The sequence below is a fragment of the Aricia agestis genome, chromosome 1 (assembly GCF_905147365.1).
Source record: "Aricia agestis chromosome 1, ilAriAges1.1, whole genome shotgun sequence".
Taxonomy (NCBI): domain Eukaryota; kingdom Metazoa; phylum Arthropoda; class Insecta; order Lepidoptera; family Lycaenidae; genus Aricia; species Aricia agestis.
This window is the reverse complement of record NC_056406.1, coordinates 13090940-13114962: the sequence shown is the minus strand read 5'-3', so window position 1 is coordinate 13114962 and position 24023 is coordinate 13090940. Positions and strand designations below refer to the sequence as shown.

Sequence of the window (24023 nt, the reverse complement as noted above, 5' to 3'; positions counted from 1 at the left end):
CTAGTTTAGATAAATAACTTAACCTTTTTTGGAATTTTCCTATTACCGAATTTCTTTGTTATTTTTTTTTTATAATAAGATTAAAATGATATATGAGAACTAGATAATAATATAAAATTGTTAAGGAGGCGACTAACCCTAAAGCGTCAATTTTATAATTCATTTTTATACTTTAAAATAAGCCCAGAATTGTTTCATTTTCTAAAATTAGATACTGCATTATATTTCCGAGAATTCGATCTGAGCAAACACACGATATCTTAAAATTTTCTTGATAGAAAAAAATCACAAAGATGCATCTAATTTTCACGATTTTTTCATTTATTGCCATAATTGGGTTTTCGAATTTTTTTTTTGTGATAAATGGAAAGATCATATATAAGTTTTATAACAAAACTATTTTTTTTTTGCAATAATTAAAAAGTTATTTCAAAATAAAAATTAAATTTTAAATTCAGTACCGAAGATCCGCCGACAGCTCCCGAATAAACCCGAGCGCGTGTGACGTCACAATGTTAGTTTTTGCTCATTGTAGCATACAGAGATATAATAATTAGTACAGTGTTTTGAGAATTTATTTGTTGATTCTTGGCAAATTGAATTACTTCTTGTAGAAATGTACTATTATCCGGTAAATTGTCAACTAAGGTATCAGAGGTTTTTTTCGTCAGTTTTTCAGCTTCAATATATTTTATTACGGTTCCAATGCCTGATAATCGAGACTTTTTCCAGTAACAAGCAACTTCAGTTGGTGTCGGATCTTCACTTCTACGATGGGTCCACATGAGTAATGCCAATGCATGCTTGCAACCACCTGTACAGACATTATAAATGATTATGATTGTTTATAACATCAAACAATTTGAGTTTAATTTAGAGTATTAATTACCTGCTGAAGCTGCGCAATCATGACACTGAACATCATGAACTTTTCTTAATTTTTCATTGATAGTTAGAGTAACTGAGTAAGCTTTACTCCGAACTCGGTGTTCTGGACACACACGTCCTTTTAAAACACAAATACCATTCTTACGATTAAGTTGAACATAACCTATAGCTTTATCACCGTAACTCTCACGTGATGCTCTACAATTAATGAAATAATTATTAATTATATTTAATAGAGAATAAATACTTATTTTCATTTAGAATAGTATTTTTTAACAGACTTACCTTGATGCCTTAGCACCTCGAACTTCAGCAGAATTAAACCGAACGTCATTTTTTAAAAAAATAGTGATCATAAATATATCAACATCAGGAATATTATCCGATTTTGCTTTTATAAATCCTTTATCACACATAGTTAGTCGAAATAAACTTTTCAAATCGTTTTTCACTAATAAATTTGAGATATTTTTATCAAGTCAAAGATAATAGCCATAAACACTGTACTATCATGAAATTGCTTTAACATTATGACGTCACAAGTATGGCGACCAATCATGGCGCGTTTACAGTCACGTGATTTTTATTTGAATTTTATCAATTTTTAATTGTTTATAATTAATTTAAAAAAAATTTTTTTCAAGTTTTTTGCATTAAAAATCAATATAATTAATAATAAAGTTTTAAAATACATAAAAAAAATCAATACTTTTTTTTTTCAAAATCCCAATTGTGCATTGAACTAAGTTAATATTTTAACACATTGTATAAAATTCTATCATTGAGAGATCGACCTAGCGGTTTTTTAAAATGTTGTATATTTATCGAGTTATTGAGAAAAAACTAATTTGGCGATGAATCCGCGTCGTTCTTTTTCACCTGTAGTGCGAGCACGGCGACCAGCGGAAATGCGAAAGTATGGACAAACTGTGGAAATAAACCTAAGGTGCCGTTACGATCTTTTTTCGTTCCGAAAAATTCAATTAAAATGCCACTTTATAATAGACTATAGTCAGAAACTGTGGAGATAAACTTAAGGTGCCGTTCCGATCTTTTTTAGTTCCGAATAATTTAATTAAAAAGCCACTTTATGACAGACTATAGTTCTAAAAATTCAAATAATATCCTACATTATGACATATACTATAGTGTGTCATAAAGTGGCATTTTAATTGAATTTTCGGAACGAAAAAAGATCGGAACGGCACCTTAGGTTTATTTCCACAGTTTGTCCATACTTTCGCATTTCCGCTGGTCGCCGTGCTAGCGCTACTGGCATATGAAAGACGGGCGTGACTGTGAAGAGAGAAGGACGATGTTTGATTTTTGCCCTCTTAAGTAATTTTAGCTTGTAATTTTAGCTTTACGGTGACATCTATTAAATAAAATACTTAAAATAATTAAAGAAAGATTAATGACACTTTTTAGTAAGTAATCGTCATCACCACTATTACTAGTTTAGCCTTCAGCGGGCTCTTCACATACCGTAGTGCCTGGGATAAGATTTTAAATGCCCGTATGGTTGCTCAAGCGCATACGGCATTCTCGCTACATAGTCAGCCTATTCCAGAGGAAATAACAGGTCAATACGTCTAAGACCAACCATATGCGGGGTTCCTCACGGTGTTTTCCTTCACCGAAGGAGTGTCCGTATTGTGTACTTGAGACCAGAAAATGTCTCATTGGTACATGCCTCCACCCGGGATCAAACCTGCACTCTCTGCGAGTGCGAGCCAAAGGTCTTCCCAATAGGCCACGGACGCTTTTTTAATATAAAAACTACCCAAGCCTAGGCTTCTTTAAGTGCACGTCGAGTACCTGCTTAATACAGTACAAGTTAATGATAAACTCTTAAGAATTTCTTTCCAACTCAGCAGATTAAAAACAGACTTGAGCACTATATTATTATGACTTACGAAGCGGGAAACTTGGTGTAACTATGAATAAAACTTGCGACTAAAGGAAGTCTTATAAAAGGCTGTATTTCAGATTCATAATATTCCTATTCCCCTGAGTTCCTCAAGACTATAAACAGCACGACAGGGCGCGAACGTAAAATTTATATGCGTGGCATACTGGCGGCTACGCCGCGAGATCACAAGCAAAATGTAATGATTAGCGCACTGTAAAACTCTGGAACGAACTGTTACCAGCAGTATTTCCGGACCTATACGACCTGCAAACCTTCAAGAAGAGAGCGTATTCCATCTTAAAAGACTGGCAACGCACCTGCAGCTCTTCTGATGTTGCGAGTGTCCATGGGCGACGGTCGTTGCTTACCATCAGGTGACCCGTTTGCTCGTTTGCCCCCTTATTTTATAAAAAAAAATCAGTACTGTCGTGGTCACGATACATTTACATTAAATTTCTTGTGATTTCGCGGTGTAACCGCCAAACCGCGCGTTAGGGCATCATCATAATACTAATACGCGAACGAAAAACTTTGTAAGCCTTTTTACGAAAAATGAGGAAACGTAGGTGCATGAAATTTTGCACTGTTATAGTTTATATAGTGAAGGAGTGCATCGTACCTACTAATATTATTTTGAAATTATGCTTTTATCATACATTTTTTTTAACAAATAAAACATTACACACACTACAACACACACATATGAGAAATGATAGATTTTTGAGTGAAAAACCTGTACATACGAATTATACTCTTTTATTTATGGTTGAAGTCTTTTGACAACAAGTTGATAAATTGAAAATGGATTATAGTTTTTTTTATTGAATCTAAGATAATATTAGACAATGCTTACACGGCTAGTCTGAGATCAGCTAAGTCCCAGAGACAAGAGTTGAAAAATATAGGTAGTAGTCCTAATGTCGTTGAAACTAAGGACGAATTTCGACCATTGGGCGATCTCTAGTGCATATAAATCTACCTTTGCTCTCGAGTCTCGACATAAGAATGGAATCAATTTGATGTTAATAGTTTTTGGTACTCGCGACATCTACAAATCAAAATTATATTAATATCGACGAGTTTTGACACTAATTAATCAAGGATTTGACGTTCCGTTATGGCACCACTACTAGCTCAAAAAAAATTGTTTTGTAAGTAAGTACTTATATTATATATATTATATGTATTTTGTTATTTCTTTTAATAATAATAAAGTATTCTGTATTATTGTGTAAAACCTATACAATACAAAAGTGTATAAATTACCACAGCATAGTATAATATGGGTGCTTTTCTTTTTTCTTTTTCTCTTTTTTCTCTAATTCTCTATCTACTCGATTATTGTGTCTGTGGTCGTTACACATCAAACTCAACGTGTCCCTGGAGTCAGCCAGGTTACAGCTTAAGTTAGTCTATTCCAACTGATATTTCATTCCGAACATTAATATATTATATTATGCAATTTGCTTGTATTAATATTAATATCATGTCTAATAATCCTAGTTTATAATAATTACTATACTAATATCATAATATATTATGCGAAGTTCCTGTCTTATATCTCTTCACACTTAGGGCCTGTTTCACCACTTCCTGATAAGTGCTGAATATAGGCTATATATACTAAGGAAGAACTTAACTATGTCAAAAAATTTGTCCACGACTCTACAAAATGTGACCCGAATACATGCATACTTTATGCATGTATTCGGTACACTTCTTCTTCTTTTAAAAATGGCCGACTTTTGAGTTGCCAATGTCAGAGTGGCAAATATTCAGTAAGTACACAATTTAGTGCAAAATATAGAAGTGACAATTATTATTAATGTCAACGGCTTTATTTCGTCAGGAGTGTTATGTTCGTTGCTATTGCCATATTTTAGTGTGCGAAAAGGAACCAAATTCAAAATGGTTGAAGATGGGAGTTACGTTTCCTCAGATTTTGTTATTTGTAGGCTATCCACCACTTAATTTGACAGCGATAGAGTATGGATAATCTGTCAAAAGTTATTGATAGCCTATCTGGCCCTTTTCAGGAACTGGTGAAACAGTCCCTTAGACTATTACCAAAATTTGGTATGGAAATACTTTGAATTCTAAAAAGATCACAGTATAATTTCATCCCCCAAAATGTAACGCAACCTAACGAGCTAGCTGCCGCACTCAGAGTAGAATATTAATTACTCATTAGTCATTTGTAATTAAATGAAGATTTTGGCATAAGCCCCAGACATAATCTGTCAAATTCTTCATTAAATTGAAGTTTAATCATCAATAATCATCAGTAAACTTGGCCGCAATCAGAGCGGTGCGGCCAAGTTTACATTAACAAAGTAATTTTCTTTTTATATAAGTACCAGATAGTATATTAATTACATCCGATCCTAATTGCTTCGTCAAACACGTGGATTAACAATTACTACTTATATTAATCCCCGCTCGCTCGCCCGATATGAAAGATCATTCCGTAGGTGTTTTGATCCAACGACTAATCTTCAGATTATTATATAAAATGTTTGGAAAAATATATTGAATATATTTTGGGTATATTATGCTCTCGTTCGTAACGCTTAGATTAAAAATGTTTACTTACTATTAAAAATATATTTTGTGTAGATAACTTATTTAGTATTGAAGTAAAGAATTACTGCCTTTAGATAAGGCCTAGTACTAGAACTAGGTGACGGCTCTGTTGTGGCAAAACTCGTTTACCGCGCAGGAGCCGTTTTTCCGAATCCGTATCAAAATTCAGCAAAATTTGTTCAGCGGTTTAGGCGTGAAGAGGCAACAGACAGTCAGAAACACTTTCGCATTTATAATATTTGTAAGCCGTTGTGAAACAGACATACTGCAGTGTAACATTTTGCTGTAGATAGCTCTGTCTAGCGCATCACTAAAAGCTATTGAACGATTAGATCGTAAACTTACTGTCTGTCATAGCTCTAATAAAAGATCTTTGTGCTCTTAAATTGTATAGTTTTATTTTTAGTTAAAGATGAAAGTTCAATCATTTTACAGCTATAGTTACAGAATAAAAGCTTGTATACCTTCTAGAAGTTTTATGTATCATGTATAATGGCGCATCCACACATGCCGCCGGCTTATACCGCCGGGTTTGTCGCCGGCTTTCAGACTGCCTTGCCACCGAAGCCGGCGGCATGTGTGGTTAGCCGGCGGCCCGGTATAAGCATGCGTGGATACAGCATAATGCTGTGTTGGAGACGTTTTATACGAAGTCGTAAGTCAAAATATAGTTTTAAGGTTCTTAAGCATTGTTCTTAGCCGAGATGCTCTCTTTGACATCACCAGTAAAATTTGGACAGCGATTTCGCTGGTCAAAGATGATGGACCGAAGGTATTTAGCAACCTAAGATGGCTTAATGCCCTGTCCATAATAGCTTTTATTGGCAAGGCTAAATATTTATACAAAGTTCTATACATTCGGTTGAGTGTTGATGATGATTAATGCCTTATCGATGGCGGCATTGCGTGACAACGAAACATTTCACCAAGCCTAATCCATTCCACCCTTACGTACTCCAACAGTTGTTTTATAGTTGCCAAAAGATAAAGTATCACTTCAACAGTCCCCTAAGGCGAGGGGCCGTACCATGAAATAGTTTTGAGACTCAAACAATCGAACGAAAATGCCGCATCCTACTCTAACAAACGAGAAATGACGTTGTTAGAGCAAGACGCGGCATTCTCGTTCAATTGTTTGAGTCTCAAAACGGTTTCATAGTAGGCCTACTGATTCTCATCCTTTGAATATTGTTGGATCGAAGCCTCTCGTATCTCCGAAGTCTGTTCCCGTGGCTTCGGCAAGGTCGGTGCTGATTAGGTACTATCGAGCTTTTTATGGGTAGAGCTGCGTCCAGCAGATACCATCTCTTAAACATAGCGAGTATTACACATCCGCGGTGGGAGCCCCCGATTTCCCGCGGAATGCGATTCTCGGCGAAATAAAGGCTACTTCATTTGCGCGTGCACTCCAACCCGTGGGATAGCAGCGATATTCCAAGAGCGAGAATCGGGACCCTATATCCAATTTGTCAGCCGCACTAAAAGTTACTAAATAAATTATCGTTGGAGCCTAGATAACTGGTACACTTGTATAGCTCTATTGTAATCCAAAGGCGACTATTACAGTCTAGTTTAGTTTATAACAATCCATACTTCCATACTAATCCATACTAATATTATAAATGCGAAAGTGTGTACCTGTCTATCTGTCTGTTTGTTTGTTGGCTCTTCACGCCCAAACCGCTGAACCGATTTTGCTGAAAGGTATGGGGATACTTAGAGTCCCGGAAAAGGGTATAGGATACTTTTTGTCCCGAAAAAATGTACGGTTCCCGCGCGACGGACGAATTTTGGCGCAACGGAGTTGCGGGCGTCATCTAGTATTATAATAATAATTTATTATGATGAGCTTACATAGTTAAATAGAATCAATCCCTCTAATATGCATATAGGGGTTATAACTACTCTGTCTAAATTATTAATTTATTATGACTTCTATTCGTTTATAAAGATATAAGAAGGTGGGGCACGGCAAACATACTCGTAGGTATATAAACTATAATAAGATTATCAAAACCAGCACTTTCATAATCCAACACTAAGGGCCTGTTTCACCACTTCCTGATAAAGAGCCGGATAGGCTATTTACAAATTTTTGACTATCAGCTGTCAAGTTAAGTGGTGGATAGCCTATACATAACTTATCAGGAAATGGTGAAACAGGCCCTTATTGTTACAACAAACATAAATAATTAAACAATTATTCTAAATTGTAAGAAGAATCAAAAATACATAAATTCAGTATAGCAACTTCGTACGAAGAAAAGTAATTTGAATAATAAACTTGACGAAAAACTTTTATGGCGCTGGAAAACTTTATGATTGTTTAGATAGAGAACAATTTTTAAGTATATTATTTTGTTTCTATTTCATATAAAGCCTATTAAAGAAGCTTAAACAGATAAGGAAGTCATACGTAAACAAGTTTGTTATGGTATTTCGCTTTAGTTGGCTTTTACCGTAGTAAATTATCTATATTATATAGTAGGTATAAAATATTATACTAACCGTTCCTGCGTGAAATACATCTCTAGACGAACAAATGCGAAAAATATTTAGTATCTGCAATCTACATATCTCATTAATTAGGCTGCGTTTCCACCAGAGCTAATAGCATCGCCTGTCCGTCTGTCTGTCTGTCTGTCTGTATGTCTTCAGACTGTAACTCAAGAACGGTAATAGAGAGTTGAAATTTTCACAGATTATGTATTTCTATTGCCGCTATTCGGAACGTGCACGTCAGTAGTGACATATTTTAAAAGAAGTTTTAGGGGCATGTGTCAAAAAATAAATAACAAGAGTTTGTTTATACCTATAGACTGAATAATAAATAATAATAATATAATAATACTTTATTAAATAACAGAAAATATTTTTATGTTTGTAACTTTGCAAGAACAGTATGAGTTTCGAGTAAGTACATATTTGTTTTACATACAAAAGGCTTTGAGTTAGTTATGTACTTAATGAAATGGTATCAATTAAATAAAAATAGTATTAACAACGTTAACAATGAAATATTAATTAAATTCGATTAAAATATAAATGTAATCAGTACTGCAATATTATACACTCCTTACTCGCACGATATATGAGAGTTTTAAGTTATTACATTAAAATAAGGTGTGATCCTTTCCTGCGAGGAACGTCGAGACTCGAGAGTCGAGATTCGAGACGCTTGCATCGGTGCTGCTATGTATTCAACGGTAATGCTAAAAATGACCACCTTCAAGTATTAAAGCTTAAGAGTCAATTATGTATGAATATAAAATCGACTCAGAACTCAGAAGTATTTACGTTACGTTGTCCACCTATAGAACAAACGAAGCCTCAAAGAAACAAAACAAAGGAGATAGAAAATGAGTGCTAAGCTAAGTACAGAAAAGTTATAACGTGACCTGAAAAGAAAAGAAAAATAAACCTTCAAAAAAGAAATGAAATCCCACCAAAAACATTTAAAAATGTAAAAGGAGCCAAGCAAAATATTGCATAGCTTTAATACTTCTGTCGTAAAAAGTTTTCAGATCACATTCAATCCAAGCCTTCAACTTATTTTGTAATTTAAATCAACATTCAGTAAATGTATCAATAGATTTCTTTATTTTATAATTATTATAGTGGCTTGGCAATGAGCACAAGAGAAACAAATTATTATAGAAGTTGAAGGCTTGGATTGAATGTGATATGAAAACTTTTTACGACAGAAGAATTAAAGCTATGCAATATTTTGCTTGGCGCCTTTTACATTTTTAAATGTTTTTGGTGGGATTGAATATACCTTTCAAAATGAAACTGGCGTAATAAAACTCTTTGTTTGCGCGTGATGTATCACCGTGCCCGATATTGAAATTATTCGGATATCAATCATACAAGCTAATAAACATTTTTACTTGAAAACAACGTAGACACGTAAACTTGTCGTATGAATATAATTATTTATTATATTTAATAATAATTATTGTCACTGAATATTCTGAATAAAGAATATATTTTATAAAATTACTAGATGTCCCGGTAAACTTCGTGTCACTTATAAACGTGATTTTTATACGTGGGAGAGCCATGCTTCGGCACGAATGGGCCAGCTCGACCGGAGAAATACCACGTTCTCACAGAAAACCGGCGTGAAACAGCGCTTGCGCTGTGTTTCACCGAGTGAGTGAGTTTACCGGAGGCCCGATTCCCTTCCTTATCCTCCCCTATTCCCTTCCCTTCCAATCCCTACCCTCCCCTATTACCCTATTCCCTCTAAAAGGCCGGCAACGCACCTGCAGCTCTTCTGATGCTGCGAGTGTCCATGGGCGACGGAAGTTGCTTTCCATCAGGTGACCCGTTTGCTCGTTTGCCCCCTTATTTCATAAAAAAAAAACCTTCCCTGGACTTCCAGGAATATTTTAAGACTAAAGTTAACCAAATCGATTCAGCCGTTATCGAGTTATAGCGTGAGTAACACAATAGAAAATCCATTTTTATATACAGAATGTAACAAAACTAAGTGATAATACTAATAAGGGTGTGTATGTGTTCCTTATGTAGAGTTCACTGTGAAAGTAGCAGCGCTGAAAGAGCAAATTTTTTTTTTTTGTGATTTGTATGGGCAAGCGCCCCAGTGTCACGAGTTTTCTCATACAAAAGTGAAAAAAAAACTTTTTTCAGCGCTGCTACTTTCACAGTGAACTCTCTACAAATAAGGAACACATACACATTACACACCCTAACGAATTATCACTTAGTTTTGTTACACCTTGTATAGATCGTTAGTATAATATAAATAAGTCTATGGTATAGATGGCCCAAGACTCAAGAGCCATACAAGAGCCAGCGACAGTCAGACTTTCGTCCCCTATAGAAGTAAGCCAGCAGAGTTACGGTCGCGATTACGAGTACATTAGGAGGTATCGAGTTCTGAAGATCTACCTAACCTTCCATAAAGTATAAATCTCAAATTTTTTATCTTATTTTGTTCGGGATAAATGTAGGAATCGCGTCCCCACTGCCGATCTTTTTTGACAGTTGCTTCCCACTGCCAGACTCCTTAGATTTTGATTGGTTGTCGCTGGCTCTTACGCTATTAGGTTATTGTTGTATGATATTATTAATTCTTTACGTGGGAGAGCCATGCCTCGGCACGAATGGGCCGGCTCGACCGGAGAAATACCACGTTCTCACAGAAAACCGGCCTGAAACAGCGCTTACGCTGTGTTTCGCCGAGTGAGTGAGTTTACCGGAGGCCCAATCCCCTACCCTATTCCCTTCCCTACCCTCCCCTATTCCCTTCCCTTCCCATCCCTACCCTCCCCTATTACCTTACACCTGCAGCTCTTCTGATGCTGCGAGTGTCCATGGGCGACGGAAGTTGCTTTCCATCAGGTGACCTGTTTGCTCGTTTGCCCCCTTATTTCATTAAAAAAAAAATATATATATATATATATATATATATATATATATCACTATTCGTTATAATATTATGAAATCTTATACATTCTTTATATTATCTTCAGTCTAAATTTTGAACTCGATTTGTCTCAGTACCCTGGCCCTTTCGCATCTTGGTTTTCGTTTATTTCGCTTTTAAAGCTAATAATCTTAAATGTATGATTTTTATAAAAAGTAAAGACATATTGGCTATAGCCCTGGGTCCTTTTTTATATCAGAAAACCTTTTGTATAAATAAATAAGTTGAAAATACAGGAACATTATCATATTTTATCTGTATCTTCACCTTATTTATATTATAGTACGGGAGCCCTAGAACATTTTTTTTATTACTATCAAGCAAATTTTTTGTGAGTATTAGTGAGTTATATAATTTAAGAGTAATATTGTCCTATAAATAGAACAATCCATAAATTTAGGATCATCAAATCACAGTACTTATTAAATCCTTTCTATCTCTGTTAGCTACCACTTTCAAGATTTTGCAGATAAAAATGTTGTTTGTCTTATCAAAATGAAGCTACTCACAAAAAATTAGCATGATAATAATAAAAAAAATTGTTCTAGGGCTCCCGTACTATTACAGTATTATAGATTTGGACATCCTTGCTGAAGAATTTCGTATAAAGAGTTTTATTACTTTTGTTGCTGCTGGGTGAACGTTTTTTGCATGAGAAAAGATCAGGAGCAGAATGTAAAAATTACTGACAAGCTCTCTACAGTAGAGAGACCTACTTTTGTAACCTAAATGCCTATTATAATGGAAATTGTGATAATGAAGGTAAAAAAATATTTTAGATGAAGATAAAGTGCTTAGAAGACTGATATTTAAGACTGTTAAATGGGTAAAACAGAACAATGCAAAACGTGTAACATCTTCAAGCTTGAAAAGATGACCGATTGGATAAAACTTCGTGCAATTAATTACGTGTAACAAAACTAAGTGAGAATACTTTAAGGTTTTTATGTGTCCCTTATTAGAGTTCACTGTAAGAGCAATTTTTTGTGATTTGTATACGCTTGCCCGTACATCCGAGCAAGCGTCCGAGCGTCATGAATTTTCCCATACAAAAGTTAAAAAAAAGTTATTCTTTCAGCGCACAATACTTCACAGCCAAATCTATATACGGTACCCAAACACACCCTAAAGTATTATAACTTAGTTTTGTTACATCCTGTAGAGTTCAAGAGAAACTTTTTTAAAACTTTTGTACTTATGAGCAAACTCCTGACGCTGGGGCGCTTGGCCTTCCAAATCACAAAAAATATGCCCCTTCAGCGCTGCCACTTTCACAGTGAACTATGTACAAGGACATACGACATACATACACAGTATTATCACGTATAGTAGGCTTATGCCTACTATACGTGACAACAATTTTATATTGTGTATTTTAGTAGGTACTATGAACGGGCCCCTAGACGATCAATTTTATTGCGCAATGTCACGTGTTTTGCCATATTATTGACCGTCTAGGGTTAATATTGAACGCGCTCGCCTTTTAGGGAGATCGCAGACTTTTGGGGCCGCATGAGGCTAAAGATAGTATTTATGACATGACAATTATATTTATTGCGATGTGATAAGTATTTATGACATGACAATTATATTTATTGCGGCAAAGAAATTTAAACAAACGAAGTTTTATGTAAGTACCTAACTTCGCACCTGTTCACGGAAAATACATATAATATAATTATACCATTAGCATTTTATAATATTAAATTATATTCCAATTTGGTTTGCTCACAATTTCTTACGAACGAACGAAAATTTTTCAAAGAATGATGGATAACTTTGTTAATCTAATTGGCTTGTTACATAAGTACAAATTTTTCTTGAATCATAATTCATAAAAGTCGTATTACACCTTAATAAGTTATTGATTATTATTTGTATTTTCATAGACGTACAATTTATATTTTATAATATACTAGATGACGCCCACAACTCCGTTGCGCCAAAACGCGTTTATCGTGCGAGAACCGTATTATTTTTCCGGGACAAAAAGTATCCTTTGTCCTTTCCCAGGACTCAAAGTATCTTCATACCAAATTTCAGCAAAATCGGTTCAGCGGTTTTGGGCATGAAGTGGTAACAGACAGACACACTTTCGCATTTATAATATTAGTATTGTATGGAAGTATGGACCTACCAAAAATAAACAGCGGCAAAAATCTACCTTTGGATTTGGTGATTACTGTAAGTATTAAAAAAACGGCCAAGTGCGAGTTGGACTTTCGCTCTAAGGATTCCTTACAATTATAGAGCAAAATAGGCAAAACTTTTTTTTGTATGAGAGCCCAATTAATTATTTATTTTCTTAAAGTACTAGCTGATCCGACAGATGTTGTCCTGTCTTAGCGATGATTATTTAATTTGAATTGGTAATAATTAATAAATAAAATAAATTAATTAAAAATCAAAAAACCCGACTGCAAAAAATGTTAACTAAAAAGAACGAAACAAGACCTAATTCTGCCGGAGGCATCGAATCCATGTTTTAATTGATACGACTCTTGCTTACGAGTTTCATGCCAGGATAAAAAGAAGGTTACGTAGAAAAATGTAGAACAAGAAAGTGGATTATAAAATGCAACCTTCTATTTATCCTAGCATGAAACTCGTAAGCAAGAGTCTTTAATCTTAAGATTTATTTATTTATTTATTTATTTCGATTCACCAACAGAATATCATCTTACACATTCAATAAAATACAAACAATAGTAACTTATAGGTTAAATGACTTCCAATGACAGGTGAAATACAGCATGTAATGGCGACAAAGAAATTAGTGATGAGAATGAGATGAGATGAAATGAGGTGAGACACGATTGTTATTTTTTAATGTATAACAATTTGTTCCATATTTAATAAACTACTTAAACAAGAAAATAACATAAATATAGAGCTCTTATAAACAAGGATGAATTTCTTTAACATATTATTATTATTTTATCAATAGGTCGTCATGATGTGACGACTAATCATAATAAAATCTTCAATTCTTACAAATAGATAAAAATTACAATTAATGATATTTTTATATTTTATATTTATTTTTTAATTTAAGTTCTACATTTTTTAATATAGTACTTTTAATTACTAATTATATTATAGAGTGACCGTATTATATTTAACAATGTTCAGATAGGTGTTTGTTACGTTTGCTATTGTTACACAGAATTTGTTTTAACTTACGTTTAAATGAATTTAACTTGTCAGAAAATATACAAATTTCAGGGTAATTAGATATGGCGTTGTAGGATCTACACAATCTTCTGAGCGGTGCATAGTGACCTACTCGTAGGTTGGTTCTGGCAAATTTAACATTAAACGGCTTATAATTATTTTTTCTCGGTAATCTGACAGGAATATTTATAGGAATTTTGCTTAAAAGTCTAACATTATCAATAACACCACTCAGAATCTTGTGTAGAAAAATAATTTCCAAGTATTTTCGACGATCAAGAAGCGAATCCAGATTAAAATATTTTAACCTGTCGACATAATGGGGTAACTTACGTAATATTTTAATTTCGCCATAATTTCAAAACCAAATGTCCAATTTTATTCATTCAAAGACCAAATATTATCTACATAAACTGTACTTAGTGATGGAATAATTTATTTTGGTAAGAACTAAAAGAATGATTAAAATAAACCCGTTTAACAGTAGTCCAAAAAAATTCAAGATTTTTAAATTAAAAAATTGTTATTGTGCCTCACTCGACATAGATACGTATAGTGTGTCGCGGACTTTTTTGTAGATATTTATAAGTTATATAATTACTAGAACATTTTATGGTTCTATCTTTTATAGTTTAGGCAGCGTACGTAAAATAAGTAACTTTTCTGGTTGATTTTTTACACCTTGCGTCCGAAGAACCCAAATATTTTACGGAACCCTATTTTTTTCAAAATAAAATTCAGCCTATGTTCAGCAAAACTAATGTAGAATTCCAATGGTGCAAGAATTTATCAAAACGGTCCAGTAGTTTCGGAGCCAAACAAACAAAAAATCAAAACTTTCCTCTTTATAATATTAGTGTAGATTTATCGTTCCATTTAATATTAAAACTGCAAGTTATATACATATTTAGAATCAGTGTTTAAAATCCTTTATTTTGATACCCCACTCGATATGCTTGGTAGAATTTTTATTTTTTATACCTCACAATATGGCGTCAAACATCTTCCATTTTGGTTTTTTTTTAAATGTCACCTATCTAAGAACACGTGGGTCATTAAGACAAATCTAACGATACCTCAAATGTGAAAATCCGTTTAGTGGTTCTAGAGATTTGTGGTAATAAAGAATATTACAAACATACAAGATACGCGCTAAACACATAACCCTCCCGGCAGTCGGGTAAAAAGTGTGTTTATTTTTCCTTCCATCGTGCACATCAAAATAGATTCAATAGTTTAGTAGTAAAATCATAAAATTTAATGTGCGGGAACCGTACATTTTACAAGGGATATAATATTTTGTCTTTGGGTATCGGTAAAGGTACCGAGACTCAAAGTATCTCCATACCAAATTTTATCAAAATAACTTAGATTGAATAGTTTAGGCGAAAGTCATAAAAGTTTATTGTATGGGAACCGTACCTTTTCCAGGACAAAAAGTATCCCTTGTCCTTTCCCGAGACTCAAAGTACGTCCATATCAAACTTTATCAAAATAGATTGAATAGTTTAGGTGAAAATCATAAAAGTTTATTGTGCGGGAACCGTACATTTTCCTGGACAAAAAGTATCCCTTGTCCTTTCGTGTCCATTCGTGTCGAAGCATGGCTCTCCCACGTATAAATGTGGAAAAAAACCGGAAAAAAATATTTCAAAGGGATCTCACGAACTACTGGGGCAAATTTTATGTTATTTGGCACAAATAAAAAGTTGACCACGTAAAGAATCATTTAAAGGTATTTTTTGTAGGCTAATTTGTTTATGAAATTCCTAATTTACGCAGGGCGAAGCCGCGTGGAACGTCTAGTCATTAATCGTTGATATCGAGCAATCAAATAATGGCAAATAGAATTACGTTTGTTGTATGTAAGCCCCCCTTAAATATTTTTTTGTTGCAACATAAATAATACGTAATCTATGAAAATGTTATGTTTGTAGCTGTTACCGTTCTTGAGTTACAGCCTGGAGACAGACAGACAGGCAGACGGACAGACATGAATGTCTTAGTAATAGGGTCCCGTTTTTGCCTTTGGGTGCGAAACCCTAAAAGGGTCACAAAAATAGATGGAATAGGTAGTTTAAAAAAAATGATCAGAAATATTAATTTGGAAACGTGTTTCGAAAAAGTTTATTATTTTTATTTTAATTAAACTCATGTGGAATTTTAATTAAAATACGGTTTGTGTTTTTCTACCGGATTCAGAGTAAGGAATAATAAATATGATAAAGCATTTGAAAGCGCCAGTAATATAAATTTAAAAATATGTATGTCTATATAATAATAGCTAAGCTTTTTTAAGGATTGAATGCAGATAATGTATTTTACTTTTATATAACACTAGCTGTTTTACCGAGCTTTGCTCGGTATTCGATAAAACACGAATAAAATGACATTTTCGATACAGAAATGATTCCTAGCTAGATCGATTTATCGCCCCTGAAACCCCCTATATACTAAATTTCAATCATTGGAGCCGATTCCGAGATTCCAATTATATATGTATATACAAGAATTGCTTGTTTAAAGATATAAGATTTATAACCATTTATAAAGTCATTAATACTGCTTTCAATTCTTTTTTTGATATTGATAATGATGTCATTTAAATACTAAAAGAAAACTTACCCACTCGTTATACGTAATCTTCGCTTGTTTATTGTGTATGCAAGATTCTTACCTGAAATGAAATAATGAGTAATTAAGATACATACATTGTCTATATAACCAGCACTGTACTTGGAACAATATTTATTTTTCCAAAATTATTTTTCAGCTCTTTAATAAATACTTACTATATTATTATTTACTATATTTAAGAGCCAAAAAAATAAATATTGAAAATTGATCTAAAACTTGCTACAAATTCAAAAATCAAAAGTAATCTCTGAATATTCAAAAAATTATATCTGTTAAAGTCAAAACTCTTAACCAGTCAAAAGTAGTATTGACTAGCAAAATCACCAGTACTTATCTATAAAAACCACTTTGGAAGTTAGTCACTAGTACTGTATATTACGTACCAATAGTGTATGTGGCGCCATCTATCTGGAACGTAGCGCTCTTACACTTCTTGAAAAGCTTTCCGCTGACGATTTGTCTCGTAATGCTGCCATGCGTGGCGGGGTTCGAAGCGATTTCGCCGCTCGCCGTGGCGCTAGTGTCGAACCGTCGACGCAACTCCTCGAACGACGGCTCGCTCGACTCGTCCGGCGTTCGGGCCCGCAGCCGCCGCACTTGCCCGTATATCCCTGACTTGCCCTCAATCAGTTTCCTGTCCATTTTGCTACCTTCAGTTCATCGTTCTAAGACATCACTGACTGTCACTGTGTTAATGACACGTTCTTTAACCGCACAACACCCACCAAACCGTCACTTATTAAGCACGAAGAAAATATAAAGTTAGAAAAAATATGAATTTAATTTTAAATTGAGCTATATTAAATCATAATAAAATTACTATTTTGTTACGTCACCTTATGAAAATATTATTTCGAAAAATCTACCTGTATGGAGTTATGAACCCAACACCAATGCGACAGCAATTTGGTCTGGCTTAAATTATGAGAAGTTATTTTCACAGAGATTTATCGCACCACGTCGATGTACCATAATATATAGAGACATCACAATAGTACAGTATAAAGATACTGCAGTATTGTAACTCTATGATTATCGACATGATATTATGTCAATAATTGCATTCTAAAATAAACTTGCATTATTGAATATCGAAGTTCATAGCGTCATTCCAACAGACTATTTGACCTTGTTCATCAGTTACGGGCTAATTTTACCTAGTAAGTTTATTTTCATTTATTTGTGTACGCAATATACCTCTCGTACGCAACGGAGATTACGTTTGATGTACGACTGCAGCTTACGTGATCCGATCTTCGCTGATGAGCTGTGAACGAACGATTTCATTCACGTGAAGTCGTGAATGTAGATACAAGATGTAGGATGCTACCATCGCTGGAGTTACAATTTTCCTCATACCACCAGAACGTTAACAACAGCCGTTTCGTTAATTTTCCACGGTAAAATTAGCGACATCATGACTGTTACTCTACAGAGTACAATATAAATTGTATACGGTTGTGTAGCTGGCATCCAACAGATATTTTGATCTTTGTTACAAAAACCGGCCAAGTGCATGTCGGGCCATGCACGGGTTCCGTAGTACCACTTCCGTAGTATCACTTTTCGTATGGTCAATGAATGTACATTGTACATTTATAACGTGTTTCACACTACTAACATCATTTCAGTTAAGTTAAGTTAAATTGAATTGAAGTTAAATTTAATTGTTAAGTTAAATTGAAAAGTTCCTTTATACATACTTCGAATCCGTTCCTTTATACTTACTTTTGGTAAAAGGAGGCCCCGTGCGAGTTTATTACGCCGGTTCTTGTCGGCGGGGTAGTTCCCGAACCGGTGGTAGGCCTCATGTAGACATGACGTTCTATAAGTGTTAACTTTGTTAACCTACTTAGAAATAAATATTTTCATTTCATTTCATTTCGAAGAATATTTTTTTTAGTTGACCGACTATTACTCAGTAACTTTTGGAATCTTCTTAGCCGTGATAGTTTTACTTTTAAACTCAGCATATTTCCTACTCCCGTGAAATTTTTCACATTTCCAGAAGCAACTGTGGACTCTAACGATTTTTTCCGCTGTGAAGCTTCATATTTCACAAACGGATCCCTAAATCGGAAAATGATCTACAAATACTTGTAATATTTTTTAAAAACCTATCTAACGACACCGCACACGGTGGGGTGAACGCGAAAAGAATATATAATCCCCGCTTGATTTTGTCGACATCATTCATATGTGCATTCATGCCGAATTACAGCTTTGTAGGTCCTATAGTCTCTGAGTAAAACCGCGGACAGACAGACGGACAGACGGACGGACAGATCGAAACTATAAGGATTCCTTGTTGACTACGGAACCCTAAAAATGGTTCTAATTTCGTAAGTACGTTGGTAAAAATAAATAATATTATAATATTGTGTGTTTCACAACAAGCAATTACCTACGACATTTTGCGCTATTTGAAATGTCCTCAGGGACATCCGCCCGAGCTATATTGGGTAAGACTATCTGATTATACCCGCCTCTGAATTCTTTCGGCAGTGAATTTACCGTATTAGGGCGTTTGTGCACTACACGGAATTTTACCGTCCGGCGTTCATAACTTTCACGTTTGCCATATTATTAAAACGTAAGAAATCAGGACGCCGTGCCGTGCACAAACGCACTTACACCTACTAAAGTTATACAAAGTTAGGTAATTAAATGCCATCACAATACTTATTTAGTATTAGATTCTTACATAATATTATTATTATGAAATTGGCGTTTTGTTGTACAATGTACAGGCCACTTTGATCTCAAATATTATTATGATATTATTAATATCTCCTCTTTGGTTAAGAATTCCAAATTCAAATTTATACTTATATTCATTTATTTGGTGCATTTGAGTTTCCAAAACAGTCATTAATTTGTTTTTTTCTTGATATTATTACAGCCTATGTCACTAAAAAAATGATTAAAATCGATTCAGTAGTTTTGATAAATCTTAATATATATATTTCTTGTGTGCGTGTGTATGTGACTGAACTGCTCCTAAACGACTGAACCAATTTTGATGAAATTTTTTGTGTGTGTTCGTGGAGATTCGAGAATGGTTTAGATTTACAGTTTGGTCTACTGGAAAATGTTTTTTCAATTAATTTCTTATTTATAAGGAGTTGTTGATTTTGGAATGTTTTACATTAGATCCGGCGGACGGCGCTATCATCGCATTCAATATTATTCTATTTCAATTTTAGTTTGTCCTGACAGATGGTGCTACGATTAATTTGAAAAAAATTTTGTTATTCAATTCATGTGCTGATTAAAATATTAAATAAATAACACATAGGCTACAATTTTAACCGACTTTCAAAATGGGGGAGGTGTTATGTTCGTTTTCTTATATTCAACGATTACTCCGCCGTTTGTTAACCGATTTTCAAAATTTTTCTTTTGGTATATAGGGTATCATCCCAATTTGGTATTATATTCAGAAAAGTGGTGATCTGATGAAGGATCCATAAGTAATCGAGGGAACTCCTCAAAACTTATAGGGAAACATATGGTGACTTCGGTTTCGTGAGAAGTATTCTAAGCATATGCTACCAACAAGTAAGATTTTGCACCGAGATATACCTGGTATACCGTGGTTCGGAAGGTGCTGAGAGAATTCCTGATTCTTTATATATACAAGTTTGGGAGTTTCGGCGTTGTTTTAAGAACAGAAAGCATATGCTACTATGCAAATTACATTCTTCATCATCATTCTTCATTCATTCATTCATCATCATCATCATCATCATCACTACCATATTATACCATTTCATAGTCTTTTTTTCAAAAGAGTTTGTCAAGCGATAATTAAAAAAAATCTATATCTACCTAATATTATAAACCTGAAGAGTATGTTTGCTTGAACGCGTCAATCTCAGAAACTACAGGTCCGATTTAAAAACTTATCTCAGTGTTAGATAGATCATTTATCGAGTAAGACTCATCATTTATCGAGAAGGTTATATTATATTATTACTCTAAGACTAATACGACAGAAGAAACTCAGGAAAATGTGGGAAAAACGGGGGAAATATTTTTTATGGGAAAATGTACCTACGGATTCTGTAAAATTTCTAATTTACGCGGGCGAAGCCGCGCGGGACATCTAGTAATTTATATATTCTTTACTACCCGTGGCCTGCATTGGTCGGTACCTAATCGCAAAAGCTACGTCCTGCAATTTTTAAATCTGTAATATCTTCGAAAATATTCATTTAAAATTTAAATCATAATATGCCTTATACGCTTTCATACGTGGGAGAGCCATACTTCGGCACGAATGGGCCGGCTCGACCGGAGAAATACCATGTTCTCACAGAAAACGGGCGTGAAGCAGCGCTTGCGCTGTGTTTCGCCGAGTGAGTGAGTTTACCGGAGGCCCAATCCCCTACCCTATTCCCTTCCCTACCCACCCCTACTCCCTTCCCTCCCCTATTACCCTATTCCCCTTTTAGAAGGCCGGCAACTCACCTGCACTTCTTCTGATACTGCGAGTGTCCATGGGCGACGGAAGTTGCTTTTAATCAGGTGACCCGTTTGCTCGTTTGCCCCCTTATTTCATTAAAAAAAATACTGTAAATTGTATTAAAAGTATTTAACTGAATAAGGATTATTGCCGTATTGGTTAAAATCGCTTCGAAAATTAGCCATTATTTGAAGTTAAAAGTAAATGACAAAAAAATGTTATTGTGGGATATCCTTATACGTATATACTTTCGCGTTTTCTGTAGACCTTTTCAATGTGTACAATACTTGGTACATTATTAATTACATGAAGAATAGACCTGAAAGGTGAAAGGACATAGGTTTCTTTTTTGCGGAAAAATGTACGGTTTTTCCGTGACATTCCTAAATTACGCGGGCGATGTATAGTGATACCCTTCCCGCAGCGCATCGCCGGGCGCGCCATTGCGTCGTCACCGTGCCACGATACGACGCTGCCACCGTGACACGTGACGCGTGTTCCGACGTCCGTTGCCACGAACAGTGCACCGCCCCGTGGCCCATTTAGTTTGATTGAAATCTGACAATATTTCCACTACGCGAATTTGTTTGATAGGTATTTCACATGCCTCGTTTAAGTTTGGAACGCCATTTTTCAGAAGTTTTACCCTGAATAGGGGCGCGCGGTGCACCGTTCGCGTCACCGGGACACTGTGCGGCGTCGCACCGTGTCAGGGTGGCGGCGTCGTGTCATGGCACGATGACGACGCCGCGCCAAGTTTGATGGAATTGCTCTGTAACCCCACGTATTTGACAGATGTCGCCATAGTAAAAAAATCTATATTCTAGTAGATCTTTCGAATGACACCTCGACCTATGCAAAGAACAAAGTCACATTTGCAAACTCTCTACTTTTCAGGAGAGCAATATAAAGTTTGTCTTACTCAAATTTAGCTATAGCTTTTTTTCCACTAGTTCTTTATACTTGATTCTTTTAAAATACGTATATTATAGTATTATGCATTGATTCTTATCAAAACAATAAATTGAAATCCAATATTTTAAAAAATAGTAGTTTATATATGCACATATGACCATTTCTTGCGGAAATCACTGTACAAATGTGTGTCATATATGCAAATGAAACCTTGTTCTTGGAAAGAGTGCTGGTAGGTGCTGGTACCAAGTGTAATTAAAACTTTGTTCTTAGTAAATTCTGAGCGCTAAGAGGTTTTATTTGTTAAAGGGCATAAAAAGACACAAAGAAATGAAAAAAATAAACATTTATTAAGTAATCACAGTATGCAACATAATAATCATAGGTAATTAAATTTTTTAATCGTTTTTATAACACCATGTTACATAAAATATTATATTATAATAATAATCAACAAAATAACACTGAATCTCGTGTAAGTATAACATTATTTTTTATATAAAAAAAATCTTAGGATATTACCTAATCTCAAAGGAACTAAAAAATCAACGAGCTTTAACTAATTAGGTACATAATTATAAAAAATGGCATTTCCCTGGGTCACGACATTTTTAGGGGCACGGTTTAGCTAGGGTAGGTAGGGTAAGTGGAGTAGGTAGGGTAGGTAGGGTAGGTAGGGTAGGTAGGGTAGGTAGGGTAGGTAAGGTAGGTAGGGTAGGTAGAGTAGGTAGAGTAGGTAGGGTAGGTAAGGTAGGAAGGGTTGGTAGGTAGGGTAGGTAGGCTAGGAAGGGTAGGCAGGGTAGGTATGGTAGGTAGGCTAGGTAGGGTAGTATAAAAATGACATAAAAATTATAAATATTGCTAAAAAATCTTTACTAATTAACATTATTTTATGAGATCAATATATTTTATGAGATCAAAACGTTAACATAATTATTATTATTATGCTTAGCTCCTTCTTAGAAAATGCAATCAATAAATGACACAGCTGAAGGTCAAAAAATAATTAAAAATACAAATAAAAATTGTTTCTTCACAACGTAATTAAGTACCTATAAAATTATAGGTCAAAAAAGTAATCAAAATATATCAGTCTTCTTCACTATCACTACTTATATTATCATTAGCGTTATTATTGTCGCCTGAATAAGGGAGAGATCGGAAATAATTCGCATATTGAGCAGGTATAATTCCCGAATCAAGTAAACTTATCAGATCCTTGTGTTTATCTTCAGATAAATTTAATGGCTTTTTGTAAGCTTGCTGTAAGATTGGTACAGAAGAAACGGCATTGCGGCGGGTATTAGAGCATATTAAAATCGTTTTGTAGTCTATTTCGTTAAGATCATATTTATACAACAGCTTGTTAGGTTCTGAATTATCCACGAATACTTCTCTTAAACTATTCCACGACACTTTAACTCCTTCTGTGTTTTTATCCCAAAATTTATTATTGACATGCATTTTTAGTTCAAAAAATTTATTTTGTGCCATATTTCGGACTTCATAAGGATAATCTCTACATTTCGCCCAGCGAACTAGCAAACGCCATTCGTCAGGAGTGTAAATGGTTTTTTTTTCTGCTTCTCGTTCTATTAAAGCATGTACACTGTCCCCCTCATTTTGAGTATGGCCTTTCTCTAGAAACCTATGCCTTATTGATACATTAAACTTTTTAGCGCAGTATGTATAAAGAAAAAAAACGAAACGGTTTTTGTTCTGTCCGGCGCAGTTATCGGACCAAAAGCGAAATTCCTGTACACCATTTTGAGCATTTTTCTCTATGAAGTCCAGCAAGCAACTACCTACTTCATTAGCACCTCTCTTTGCGACTGTCTCATCCCACATATAACAACAAGCCTTTTTATTTCCCATATCAAAAATTGTAAAGTTTAAACAAGATAATTTACGCTTATAATAAAAAACACTAACCTGCCCATGAGGACATGACAATACTTTTTGAAAATCAAAAACCGCCGATAAGATTTTGC

The 24023-nt window shown here is 34.6% G+C and overlaps 1 protein-coding gene across 4 annotated transcripts in view; it reads right to left on the bottom strand.

The window, feature by feature from the left end:
* The window catches only part of LOC121733398 (calcium/calmodulin-dependent 3',5'-cyclic nucleotide phosphodiesterase 1-like), a 366803-nt gene that overhangs the window by 167607 nt on the left and 175173 nt on the right, over window positions 1–24023 (bottom strand). For 3 of the 4 annotated variants that reach the window (XM_042123639.1, XM_042123648.1, XM_042123655.1), the window contains exon 1: window positions 17033–17376. The exons of the other annotated variant lie outside the window; for it this stretch is intronic. In XM_042123639.1, the coding sequence (XP_041979573.1) occupies window positions 17033–17291 (259 nt within the window). In that variant the 5' untranslated portion in view covers window positions 17292–17376. Of the gene's footprint in view, window positions 1–17032; window positions 17377–24023 lie in introns of those variants that run through there. 4 annotated transcript variants of the gene reach the window in all.